The 13,217-nt window shown below is 36.3% G+C and overlaps 2 protein-coding genes across 3 annotated transcripts; one reads left to right on the top strand and one right to left on the bottom strand.

Moving 5' to 3' along the window:
- The first annotated feature begins 3,275 nt into the window (after positions 1 to 3,275).
- LOC7461840 (pentatricopeptide repeat-containing protein At1g09900) lies at positions 3,276 to 5,647 on the top strand. The gene has a single exon (XM_052450695.1). It carries the CDS (start codon positions 3,547 to 3,549, stop codon positions 5,320 to 5,322), a length of 1,776 nt encoding a protein of 591 aa, XP_052306655.1. The 5' UTR covers positions 3,276 to 3,546; the 3' UTR covers positions 5,323 to 5,647.
- A 3,133-nt stretch (positions 5,648 to 8,780) lies between these two features.
- Positions 8,781 to 12,758, bottom strand: LOC7461839 (oligopeptide transporter 2). 2 transcript variants are annotated; one of them, XR_002980215.2, is made up of 7 exons: positions 12,082 to 12,758; positions 11,903 to 12,000; positions 10,803 to 11,366; positions 10,458 to 10,710; positions 10,088 to 10,270; positions 9,210 to 9,984; positions 8,781 to 9,110 (listed from the first exon to the last, which is right to left on the bottom strand). XR_002980215.2 is itself a non-coding variant. In XM_002301074.3 (6 exons), exons 1-6 carry the CDS (start codon positions 12,709 to 12,711, stop codon positions 9,370 to 9,372), a joined length of 2,343 nt encoding a protein of 780 aa, XP_002301110.3. In that variant the 5' UTR covers positions 12,712 to 12,758; the 3' UTR covers positions 9,146 to 9,369. The 2 variants fall into 2 exon arrangements, 1 of the variants encoding a protein (XP_002301110.3); XM_002301074.3 differs by lacking the exon at positions 8,781 to 9,110 and having other exon boundaries at positions 9,146 to 9,984.
- Between the last annotated feature and the right edge of the window lie 459 nt (positions 12,759 to 13,217).

Genomic DNA, 13,217 nt, shown 5'->3' with positions numbered 1-13,217 from the left:
TATGAATAATGTTTTTTTTACAGTAAAAAAATAGTAAAATACCACAACCCAAAAAAAAATACTTCAAACAATTTTAAACCCTTAGCCTCAGTTTCCTTCTATCTTGCTCCTTATTTTCTTTCTCTCTCCCTATAGTCATCACCCACACCCACCATTGTCGATAACCATTTCTCTCTCCCTCGACCTTAAAACACTTTTAAATCCACTGTGAGACCACCCACCTCACTTTCCATCGTAAGTTAGGTGTCTTTCTCTCCACTTGCAGGTCTCTTACCAAGATTCGATAGTTATCGCCACCACCAGTCACCACCACTATTCATATTTAATACTCAGATGTGTGTTACATATTTACCCTTTATCAATTTGATATAATTTTTGTTAATTGTTGATTTAAAAAATATTAGGGTTTAGAATTAGAGATTTTTAACTAACTATAAGATATATTGATTTGAGTTGTTAATTCTGTTGTTTTTAAAGAAAATCAATTATTCTATGTTGTTTTTGAATGTTAATTAAGGTTATAATTAGGGTTTTTAGGTTAAATTAGGGGTTTGGTTAAGTTAGATATAAAATATGTTATTTGGCTATGAAATACATTAACTGGGTTGATAAATTTGTTATAATATTTTTATTTAAAGGTTTTCATTGATTATACTATCACTAAGGTTTTGTTGATAAATTATGTGCCTTGATTAACCATACAATATTGATAATTTAGGTTTGAGTTTTGTTGTGGTGTTTAACAAAATGTCTAGCATTATCTTAATATTATGCTCATATGGTGGTACTATTATTAACAACAACAATGGTAACACTTATAATGGAGAAAGTATTGAGTTCTTAATTGCTATATTAGATATGTCTCTTATCAATTTATCTAGAATATTATATGATTGACTTGGCTGGAATATGTTGGAAATTAAAGTTGAGATTACTTGAAGGATGAGGCAAATCAGGGTTAGTCTATCTTGTTATGTCGGTATACCCATTCATAACGGTTGGAGTGTGAATTCAATATTTGGGTTTGCAAGCATTAGTGGAATGAATATGCAAGAGTTCTACTTCAATAATACACATATACGAGGAAAGTCATCTAGTATGGAGTTGACTCGGATTCCAAATAACATTTAAAGAACCATATAAAACATTATAGGCAGTTGGTCCATCTATGTTAGGTGGCAATGAAAAGAACCAAATGTTGACATAATAAATTGTTGATATAGAACCTCGGCTGAGTATAAATACTGCTTCATATTATTATGAAGAATTTGAATCAAGTATGAATGAAGATGACCATCACATTAATAGAGCTGAGGAAGAAGGTAAGATGAGGATTTTGAGATAGTTAAGCCATTAAATTAATTTGTGACCCCTCATACTCTTGAATTCAAGGTTGTGAGGAGACATACCCAACACGGATACAAATGACTAGGTTATGAGTCATAGGCATTCATGCTTATCGGGTAATGAGTTAGAGACTGAACAAATATTCATTGACAAATATGAATGTATTGTTGTAGTTAAACAATGACATTTTAAGAATTCATTGTATTATAAGGTTCATCGTTCAACTAAAATTTATGTGCAGCTGCAATGCATTTTAGAACCAAAATGTAGATGATATTTACATGAAAGATATATCAAATATCTAATTTATGAGGGATATCAAAGTTGAAAATGCCAGAAACATATAGAAACCCACTTGTTTTGAAATGTCAATATCATATTGATTTAGATCTCATATTAAGATGATGTTGATAATTGTGAAATCTAATATAAACCTAAGTGTTATAAATATTAGAGAGATTGCAAACCCCGAATAAAAATACTAAAATAAATAATAATAGAGAAGTGAAAATTAATTTGACTAGCAAAGTTAATTTTGAATTAAATGAAAGGAAACTTGCGAGGGTAATGTTCAATTAACAGGAACTTGGGTCAATAATGTAATAAGTGAAAATTTGATAAAATAAATAGAATAATTAACATTTCTAAGGCCATGGTGGTCGGCCAAACGAGGGAAGAGAAAGAAATGAAAAATTATGAAAAAAACCTTGAAAAAAAATCTTCCCATAGACATAAAAGAGAGATAAATTAATTGATCAATGGGTGTTAGAAGAAGATTGGGCAAGTAAAATTGAAGAACAAAAAGGAATTCTTCCTAGGAGGTCACGACATTGGAGGAGAAAAATAAGGAAGAAAGAAAAGTGAAATAGGTGGGTTTTCTATGCTTTTAACCCTTCATTTTCTTTATATAGGAAGGTAATAAACTCGCCTAAATTGCTTACTTTGTGAGGTTTTGTGTAGGGTGAAATATTGATAATGATTTTTATATTAGGGTGTTCGAATTGTGGATGATTAACAATGATAAACATGAATAATTAATGGGTAAAAGTTTAATTTTATAAATTAATAGAAGATGTTAATCATACCATGGTTAATTAGGACTTTAAACCAATGCATATAGAAATAGTGTTATGGATAATTGAGATGTTTATCAAGTGTATTTTGTGGAATTGTGTTGATTGGATTGAATGATAAAGGAATATGATTAATTTGAGTTATTAGAAAAGAAAAGAAAAAAAAATCCACCCTTTTATGTTTAATCAAGTGCTTATTCCCCTATCTCCCATCCCTGTCTCTTTTTTTAATACTTCATGTGAGGATTACGTTCTACTCTTTATAACTTTAACTTTAAACATTAATTTTTTTTTCTTCTTTTTCTATCATTATTTTTTTATTTTTCTAGTGTTGATTTTCTTTGAATATATAACGTGTCTTTCAAAAATAGTAATTCAAGTGCTTATTAATGAAATTATGTTATTTTTTAATACTTTGTAATGTAAGTTATTAACGTGGACCGATATTTATTTGTCATGTGCTCGCTTTGAATTCATTGTATGCAAGCACATTTCACTCAATTATCAATTGTCACCTCAAAATTAACCAATAAAATATTGACAAGTGTCCTACAAACTACTTTAATTCAAATTTGATGTTTCAAGTTAACGGGTTTGGATGGAAGGGCCGATTCTCCGAGCCAAAACCTTGAGGACCCGATTGCCTTAATCAGAATCATTGGGTTACATGTGCCAAAGATGCAATTCCTCATGGACTAGGAGAAATGCCGTTAAACCGAAGAAGAAAAACACGTTAAATTGACGGGCTGTAACCCGCAGGCCTGCCATCCTTTTTCATTGGACCCTTGAAAATCCGGAACCCTTTTTCTTTTATCCCAATCCACCTAAATAAATTCCAGGCCTAATTAGCCGACGAAAAACATTTTCCATCTTTCACACACATATTCGCATGCGGAACCCGGAAGCAGACACAAACTGGATAAGCAGCAAGAAGCGGCGGACACAAAACCTTCTCACCAAAAACATTGTAACTCTCGCGGTAAGCTCCTTATCGTCTCATTCCAAATTCGCCTCAACCTTTGAAAGCACTGTATAAAGTTCATTTTCATCTGGGTTCTCGAACTTGTTTTGTTCGTAGCATGAGTTTTTGAGTTTTATTGGTTGTTCTATACTAGTAGTTCAGGTTATGGATTTGATAGTACCTACAAGTCATACCCATGAAGGGCTTCGCTCATTTCAGTACTTCAATAGATACACCACTAGAAGAAGTAGCTTTGCTGGAGCTAGAATTAGGGGTAATGATGGTTCAAGCAGGAAAGTCCATGTGGGGTTTAGAAAGTTAAGGAAGAGTAGGGTTTTTGCCGTTTCGGGAGTCGAAACTTTTCGTTCCAATGGTAAATTGCAAAATCTCGACAAGCCTCTAAACGGGCATATGGGAAATGGACATGTTTCTTCGAGTTCTATTGAGGAATTTGAGAGCAATAATCATCTTCGTAAATTGGTCAGAAATGGGGAATTAGAAGAGGGTTTTAGGTTTCTTGAAAACATGGTCTATCGTGGGGAGATTCCGGATATAATTGCTTCCACGAGCCTAATTCGAGGATTTTGTAAGATTGGAAAGACTAGGAAGGCGACTCGGATCATGGAGATAATAGAGGATTCTGGAGCGGTTCCAGATGTTATAACTTATAATGTATTGATTAGTGGGTATTGCAAGGCGGGAGAGATTGATAATGCTTTAAGGGTTTTGGACCGGATGAGTGTTGCCCCAGATGTTGTTACATATAATACGATCTTGCGTACCTTGTGTGATAGTGGGAAGTTGAAGCAAGCAATGGAAGTTCTTGATCGACAGCTGGAAAAGGAGTGTTATCCAGATGTGATTACATACACTATACTGATTGAGGCGACTTGTGCAGAAAGTGGGGTTGGACAGGCCATGAAGCTCTTAGATGAGATGGGAAGCAGAGGATGCAAACCGGATGTGGTTACATATAATGTTCTTGTCAATGGGATGTGCAAGGAAGGGAGATTGGACGAAGCTATCAAGTTCTTAAACAGCATGCCATCATATGGATCCCAGCCTAATGTCATTACTCATAATATTATTTTGCGTAGCATGTGTAGCACAGGCAGGTGGATGGATGCAGAGAAACTACTGACTGAAATGGTTCGTAAGGGTTGTTCTCCAAGTGTTGTTACTTTCAATATCTTAATTAATTTCTTGTGCCGTAAGGGTTTACTAGGTCGAGCAATTGACATATTGGAGAAGATGCCAACGCATGGATGCACTCCAAATTCCTTGAGCTACAATCCATTGCTCCATGGCTTTTGCAAAGAAAAGAAGATGGACAGGGCAATTCAGTATTTGGAGATAATGGTGTCTAGAGGCTGTTATCCTGATATTGTGACCTATAATACTATGCTCACAGCTTTATGTAAAGATGGGAAGGTTGATGCTGCAGTTGAGCTACTTAATCAGCTAAGTAGTAAAGGGTGCTCACCTGTTTTAATCACCTACAATACTGTGATTGATGGGCTCTCAAAGGTGGGGAAAACAGATCAAGCTGTAGAACTACTGCATGAGATGCGTGGAAAGGGTTTGAAGCCTGATGTCATCACCTATTCCTCACTTATTGCTGGGCTTAGTAGAGAAGGAAAGGTTGAAGAAGCAATCAAGTTTTTTCATGATGTGGAAGGATTTGGGGTCAAACCCAATGCTTTCACCTACAACTCTATCATGTTTGGACTTTGCAAGGCTCAACAGACTGATCGTGCAATTGACTTCCTGGCTTATATGATATCTAAGGGATGTAAACCCACTGAAGTTTCATACACCATTCTCATTGAAGGCATAGCTAATGAAGGTTTAGCTAAGGAGGCTTTGGAGTTGTTAAACGAGCTGTGCTCAAGAGGAGTTGTCAAGAAAAGCTCAGCAGAACAGGTGGTAGTCAGGCTGTAGCTTGCAATTTGTGTCATCTGTTGCACTGGATTACTGGTCTCTAATGTTACCTTGATTTCACGAGCCTCGCTCTTTCTCAATTAATTATTTTCAGGAGCTCATCTCTTGCTTGAATTTGCAATTCACAATAAGCAAATTCAAGTTCAGTTTTGTTAGTCTGTGTAGCCCTTGTCCCCCAGTTCATTTGGTCTTGGGTGTGCTCCATGATTCTGATGAATGCTCAGTCTATCCTTGTTTGAGCTGCAAGTAATACTTATTCGAGCTTGCTCTCTTCTTCATCTTGCACTTGAAATCTTTTATTAATATGATGGTGTTTTTCATAGTATTAACTTGTGAGATGCATCTCTCTCCTTTTGTTTGGAGATAGAGGAGTGATGAGCTCTGGAAAAAAAGTTCCAGAAAAAACTGCGATTGTGGTGATTATGAATGCATCACGATTGAACTTCGTACACGATTGAAGTTCAACAATGGGCTTGCATGATTGTTCAAACTGATCATGCTGCCATCAGCTTTCATATAGAGTTATACCGACAAATCTCCTGCTGCATGATCATTTTGCTTTTTGACATGATTTTGTGGTTTTTGCCTCTCCTGTAAAACCGTAATGTTACTTCCTTTTGAAACATTCGAGCATGAAAAATCTTTGGACCATACGCTTCCCGGACCATTGACATTGTTTGCAAAGGTAAAGTCATTATGCAACGGGGAATTAGATATTTGCCTTTCGTTGGTGCTCTCCGTGGCCATTGAAGATGGTTGGGAATTTTTGCCCATTCTTATCGCCTTGCTGTTTGCAAGTATTCAGCAACAGTGCATTTGACTTCAAACAGCTTCTGGCACTCTTTGTTACGAAAATGGATCTTTCCATAAGGTTACTCGCACATCTTATGATCCTGGACATCCCTGGTACGCTCAAGAACAACCAGAGCCATCATGATAAAATATGGAATAAAGTGGTCCTTCAGCAGGATGGAAAGGGGAAAAAGAGATTTTTAAAAACAAAAACAAAGTGGAGAGGAACCAATGGTGGGTAGTAGGACAGGTGCCTGGTAAGAGGACGAGCCTGATGTGTACTGTAGTTGTATATGCCGTCTGAATCCCACATAAAAAGATAATCACCAGAAAAAAAAAAAAAAAGAAAAGAAGAAGCAAGATAATAACAAGAATTGAAAGGAGCAGAATTGTTAGGGCAAGTGATTTCAGTAATGCATCCTGAATATTTCTTTACTTAAGCTTCCGATATTCCTGCTCCATCGAACAATCTCGTGGCCTGCACAAACGGAGTTCCAAAAACAAAAAATAATCTTACATCAACCATTTTTAACTTTTGATTAAAAAAATCATTAGAAAAAACTTCTGACTCGAAGCCAAAAGTTTGTTATAAAATAAATTAAAATTTAATGTTTGGTATAACTTTTACATTTTTTTTACCACAAAAAAGTCATAAGATATTTCTGACCAGACTTAAATCAAAAGTTTATAAGAAAATTGAGTTAAGATTAAAACTTAATTTTTGGATTCCAACTTATATTATCTATTTTTGTTCTCAGAGAGTTGATTTGATCCATTTTTACAAAATATATTTCTATAATTGAAGTTATTTTAACCTATTTTTGACATAAGTTATTTATGAAAACAACTTTTAAATTATAATTCAAAGTTAAAATTAGTTTCTTATAAATCATACCAAACAAACTCTAAATTCTTAAAATCCTAAGTTATACTCTCTTCTTCAAAAAATAAATTGTTTAATTCATTATATAATTCATTTATGAAAAAAAATATACTTAAAAGTAAAAAGTCATTTCTTATAACTATGCTAAATTTACTTGAAGTTAATTTGGTAAAAATATAAAAAGTAAGATTAGCAATAATAAGAAGAAAAAAAAAATATTGAGAGTGGACTAGAACTCCAAGAGCCCAAGTTTGAAAGAAAGTTAATGACAAGTTAAAGTTTATTTGGAAGTATTATAGATATTTTTTTAAAAGTAATTTTAATTTAAAAATATATTAAAATAATATATTTATTGTATTTTTAAAAAATTCATTATAATATTAGTACAAACGATTTAAAAATACTAAAAAAATTAATATTTTTTTAAATATAATTAAACCACAATATCTAATACCATCTTAATAATTATTAGCCTTGATTCGTTTCAATTAATCAAGTTATTAACTGTGATATGATCAGATCAGTACTAGATACTCTTCAGGTAGCACTGCTAGGCATGTCATGATACGATTCCCTGTTGAAAATATAAATCTTCAGAGAATTACGGTTCACAAGTTTAAGCACAGAGGCAGTAGATAGGGAAATTGTCAGGAATAACTGCCAATTATAACCTACAATACATAAGCTGGTAGATTTCATTTAATTCGTCCTGCGAATTTTTGCCCATGCTATATATAGCTTCTTCCTGCACAGGTTCTCAGAAATTTATAACTAGAAATCAAGTCATATTGACAGATCGTTTCTTGATCCTCCAACATCAACCCTTCCCTTCTTTATGCTATTGCTTCCTCTTTTTCCCTTAAAAACAAAAGGAAACTTGTTCACATGATCTTGTGAAATCTTCTCCACCACACACACAAAATCCCTACAAAAAAAGTGGAGAGAGGGAAAGGCACGTACAGACAAGAGAACAGAGCCCACAATCGTTCAAAAAGAATAATAGTAATTTCATCGTCGTTTCGAAGGAAGAAAAGCTGCACTGATGGAGAGAACTTTGTCTCCTAGAAATATAGAAGAAGAAGGGCCGCTGTCATGTTGGGGTCGTCTCAAGTACCTGAAGTTTCCATGGACTAAAAGAAGAATAACCAGCAACACCACAACGTCTCCAGGACAGAAGAGAAGTGCTATAGGTTGCAATTTAACAGCAACTCTCACGAGAAACAATAGAAAACCAAAAGTCCCAGCTGGAGGGCGTTTTAGGTACTCCCCCTTAAGCTATGCTCAAAATTTTGACGATGGTAGCTGGGACAATGATGATATCGAGGATGGTGAATATCTCGGGTTCTCTTCAAGGTTTGCTCCACCTCCATCAAGATCACTTGAAGAAGATAAAAGACAGAGCGCTGGTTGACAGAATTTCTTCCGAGAAAGTTGGTGTACTGGTATTATGCTGAACAAGCCTAGTTCTTCTTGTACGATGCTTTAAACTCTTTTTTATTCAGTAAAGAAAATAGCATTATACAACTAACCTTCATATTTCATATTTCATTAGAGTATCCGTCTGCATTGATATAACGTAGTACATGGTTTGGATACAGATTTTTTATATTTGAAGGAAACGGAGATGATGCCAATTAACGAATATGCCTTCAAGTTTTTGGACTCTTAACATCTCTGCATTCAAAGTTATTGCCTTTTCATGCTAAAAAAAAGCGATGATATTGATTTATTTTGTGTGGAAATTTCGTTCAGAGATTTCCATTTATTTTTGTAAGCTGTCGGGATAAATAGACATCAGTTCTGGTTTTCATATTCAAATCGGTAATGGAAATGTTCTTCCCAGACTAAGCTTAGGTTAATGGCTGAAGTTGAATTCGAACTCTGGGATGGGCCTGTCCTCACCAAATCGATCCTGTAAAGACCAAGAAAGAGAGGAATCCCGACTGTTCTCCTATGCATAGTCTACCTCGGACCCGTTAATTAGTCGTTGGGCTGCTTGGCCTAAATTGAGATTTTAGAAGGAACTTGGAAAAGGTGGAGTCATGTATCCGTCTGTCCGCCTGGCTGCAGTTTGATACAAAATCTTCAACTATCCAGCTAGCTTATGCAATGCCTGGCAAGGAGGATAGAAGCAAAGAACCAAAAAAAAAAAAAAATTGATTTGCTAATCTCTAATAAATCTAAGAAGTCAACATGCTCAATAAGCGTTCACCTTAGCATAAGTACAATTGGTGAACCCTCCTAAGTTTGTCAAGCCATGACCAAGATTTTCTTAAACATGGCCAACACTTCCAAACCTGAAAAACTTTATTCGTCCTTTTTTTTTTCTTGACCTTTCAAACGAAGCAGCTTGGAGTAACAACTTAACTGAACTAATAAACAGGACACCCATCAACAATAACACCTTTGGCAGTTGGGCAGGTAGCAAGGGGACAGTGCTCGCCAGCAGCACCCCACCAGTTTAGGCTGATCTCCTTCATTGTCAGACTGAAGTACAAAAGAACTCCCATGAAAGCCAAACCAGCATCCAAGGCAGCAGAAAGAACATAGTTGTACCTCTGCCACCAAACCTTGTGGAACTTAAAGATGAAGTAGTTGAAAGTTATTGCAACCACAATCCAGCAATTGAAGTTTACTGTTGTAGCTGGTGGCATTGCAGCTGTTGATCCCAAAAGTACAGGAAGATTAATTAATTTAATCCATTTCTGCTTGGGGAAAAGTCTGTGTAGCCCCCATACGAGAACAGGTCCTAGCACTCCTCCAAGGAAGAACCAATTTAGTGCTGTGTAGTTTCCAAGTCGACCAAAGATTCGAGCAGGTCCAATCAAACCCCAAATGACAGATGCATCATAGAAAACTCGATCGCCAGGACATGTCCATGGACTGTTTGGAGGGAGTAGCTCGTCCTGGCATATGTTCTCAATGCCAGTCAGCAGCCACCATGCCACTGCAGTGTTCAGTGTTCCATTTATTAGAGTACCTATGCACTTTATAGAAGCAGCGAACAGGCATACATGAAAGAGTCAAGACAAGATACTATTTGGAAAAATACGATAAGTCAACCTATAAACAGTCAAGCATAAGAGATACCTGCACTACAAACATAGATCTTGGTGGAATCTTCATGTAGTGACCTAGCTTGAAATCGCTGAGAAAGGAAACAGCTTGAGTCATGCTTATATACCCATAGGTTTTGAAGCAGACGTTGGCTATTGGTCTACCAGGGTAAATTAGACCCATAATGTACTCTGTGATGATGTTTAACCCTGGTGTCTGGCAATAGAAGGGGAATAACAGCAATGATGTTAGTTATCAAATGAGTAAACAGCACGAAATTAAATTGCCTTCATATTTGAATTTAGAAGCATGCAGGAAAAATGTAAAATTGGTATCCTAATAATGCAATTATCCTGAGAAGTGAGAAAAAAGGGGTATTTATTAAAAGAGTAAAGATGAGTACCTGATTTGTTGTGGCAGTTATGACACTAACTGGAAGCGTAAAAATCAAAGCAAGGCCTGACGCAAAGATGAGCGCCCACCACGGCATTTGGACTTGGTCTTTCATTACAATGCACAGTACGAGAGAAAGTAAAAAAGACAGCACTAGCGTCAGGTGGAACCACCAGCCAGGAATGTCCTCATACCTCTTCATTAATCTTGTGTGAACATCCATCTTTCCCTTGTATGAAGCTCGAAACTGTTGCCATATTTCCCTGTTGGAATAGTCAATCAAATCATATCCCAGTAAATATCTAATGACTGCAATTCTGGCAACCCTAATCAAGGCACTAAATCCTTTACTTACTTTCCATTAAACACGAGCACATGCGTGAGGGTGGACATAATGGCAGCAAAACCAATCCCATACGTCAGCGAAAAGAACACACTCAAATTTATGTTTCCTTGCCTCTGAAATGCGGCCACATCTAGCTCAAAGTTGTTGTCAACTATGGCAGATACGTTATACACGTGTCCTTTAGTGTCAAATAAATGTGAGGAGAAAATTGGAAACGTCTTCGCATTGTAGAGATTAAAACGCCAGTATGCTATTGGCAATATTACGTACATAAATGCAGCATATCCCACAAGGACATTGACAGCGGCAAAGAACGGGGTGATAAGTGGGCTGCCAATGAACGAGGCTATGACAGACCAGTCAAGCCCGAAAGCTCCAATACCAAGTCCTCTCATTCCTGAGCCAAGCTGCTGGGCTGTCACTGACTTAGGGAATGCCCAGCACACCCACGAAATGGTTCCAATAGCCGGGAAAAGGTATCCAGGAAACACATACCATGAGAAGCTACAGATTAGAGCGATCAAGAAGAATTTCCCTCGTGACATGCGGCTGTTATCTTTCTCATGCAGAGCCCTGCAAAATGTAAGGTAATAGCAATAGGCAATGACTAAGATTTAATCCTGTTTCAAGAATTGAAATTGAGGAGCTTAAAGAGGCAGAGCATGAACAACTAGTATCGATGGGTAATTGCTCCTTTTTCAGCTTTAATGTTAACAGCAGTGCTATACAGTGATACCAGAACAATGCTAAATTTTGTAAGTTCAGAGAACAACTCCATCGTGATGAGCTTAAATATTTTTTCTCTGTACATTGTAACGAGCTTATACATTTTTTTATACAGCCAAAAAAAGAAAAGAAAAGAGGGATGCAATTTTCCTCCAGTCAGCTTGGATTTGAATGCAGGGCACTCGTTAGTTTCCTTTTCTTTTTCATTGCCATTGTCGTGGTCCTGATTGATGATAAATAATATAGAAAAGGCTCATTTAGCCACCCCCACTTTAAATAATGGAATTCTCTAAAGTAGAGAAGGCAAACATGGGCAATCATGTTCCTAATCTCACCCTTGATAATTCCTAGAGAAAAAAATGATCACCAGGACATAATATTACCTGAAGAGAGAAACTTGCATAAGACTAAGCGGCCACCACATCTCTGCTGGATCCACTACATACTTCCTCATGATCCCAGCCCATCCATACCCCAGCATCTTCATATCATTCACATTGCAAAAACAACACATCTCAGCCACAACCATACACAAAAATAAAATAATAAATAAATAAATTACCTGAGTAGTTAAAACAAGAATCCAACTAGCCAAAAACGATATCTTCCTTTTATAGAAAGCCATAATTATATCGATAATACCAACGGCATAGGCAGTTGAGCTCCCCACATTAGCAAAAATGGAAATGAGCACATGCTCTTTAACATTAAAAGGCCCAGGATTAAGGGAAAACTCGCGACCACCAAATCCAGGAACCCTGAACTTGGCAGTAGGCAAGGTTTTGGCCATGAAGCGACCAATAGGGAGAGTCACAACCTGTACCGATATCATAGATATTGTGAGAGGTTCGGTCCGGTAGGAAAAGAAAGTGTTCAGAAAAGATAGAATAATGCATGAGGCTATTCCAAGGAACCACATCCGAAAGGTCCATACTGGAAGGGTATGATCGTCGCGTGTTGGAACAGTTAGACGGACCTCCTCAATGGGAGACACGCCGTCGTCTTCTTCAATATTTTCGTTCATGTTCGGGTTTTGGGGTTTTCCTTCTATTTCAAGAGAACCCATTGGTAGGCGAAGGTATCCGAGAGTGAGAGGGAGAGGTAGTTTTCTATCTGGAGCGGATCCAGGGAAGGGGGGAGTTTGTTTTGGCACGTCAGGTTCTGTTTCCAACAGAATTGGCGTGCTATGCATTTACTTCTAAAGCCCCTGCCCCTGCCCCTGGAGGAGTCGTTCACTCAACTCAACTCAACTCAACTCTACTCTAGCTAGTGGTTTGGCTATTTCAACATCTTTTTCTTTTTTTTTTTAATTTTTTTGTAACTTTTAATTGCTTTAGCTGTAGGTTGTATAAACGGAGCTTTCTTTGTCCATTAAGAGAATTTATTTCTTTTTCACCTCTTCTACTTTTAAATTATTCTCTTCTGTCAGTAACAATTACTAATCACGTTGGTGTTAGGAGCGTGAACATATATAACTAGACAAGAATTTCATTTCTATATATATATATATATATATATATTTTGCATTGAAAATAATAAAATAACGACTTAAAATAATTTTAAAAAAACACACTATAACACAAGTTATTAAAACATGCTTTTACTCGGCATTTAGTTTTATAAATATAACTTTACTCTTAGATCAAATTGTTATGGTCTTATTAAACTTGTATTAATCAAGACATTAATTGATCAACT

Source organism: Populus trichocarpa, chromosome 2, assembly GCF_000002775.5.
Source record: "Populus trichocarpa isolate Nisqually-1 chromosome 2, P.trichocarpa_v4.1, whole genome shotgun sequence".
Lineage (NCBI taxonomy): Eukaryota > Viridiplantae > Streptophyta > Magnoliopsida > Malpighiales > Salicaceae > Populus > Populus trichocarpa.
Note: the sequence above shows the minus strand (reverse complement) of the source record. Positions and strands in the feature narration are given on the sequence as shown.

Excerpts from the sequence above, each read along its gene's own strand:
- LOC7461840 (XM_052450695.1), top strand. The coding sequence starts at position 3,547 with ATGGATTTGATAGTACCTACAAGTCATACCCATGAAGGGCTTCGCTCA.
- LOC7461839 (XM_002301074.3), bottom strand. The coding sequence starts at position 12,711 with ATGCATAGCACGCCAATTCTGTTGGAAACAGAACCTGACGTGCCAAAA. Across the intron at positions 12,001-12,081 it reads TTCTTGTTTTAACTACTCAG|ATGCTGGGGTATGGATGGGC; the intron begins GTAATTTATTTA and ends AATGATATGAAG. Across the intron at positions 10,271-10,457 it reads TAACTGCCACAACAAATCAG|ACACCAGGGTTAAACATCAT; the intron begins GTACTCATCTTT and ends TTCTATTGCCAG.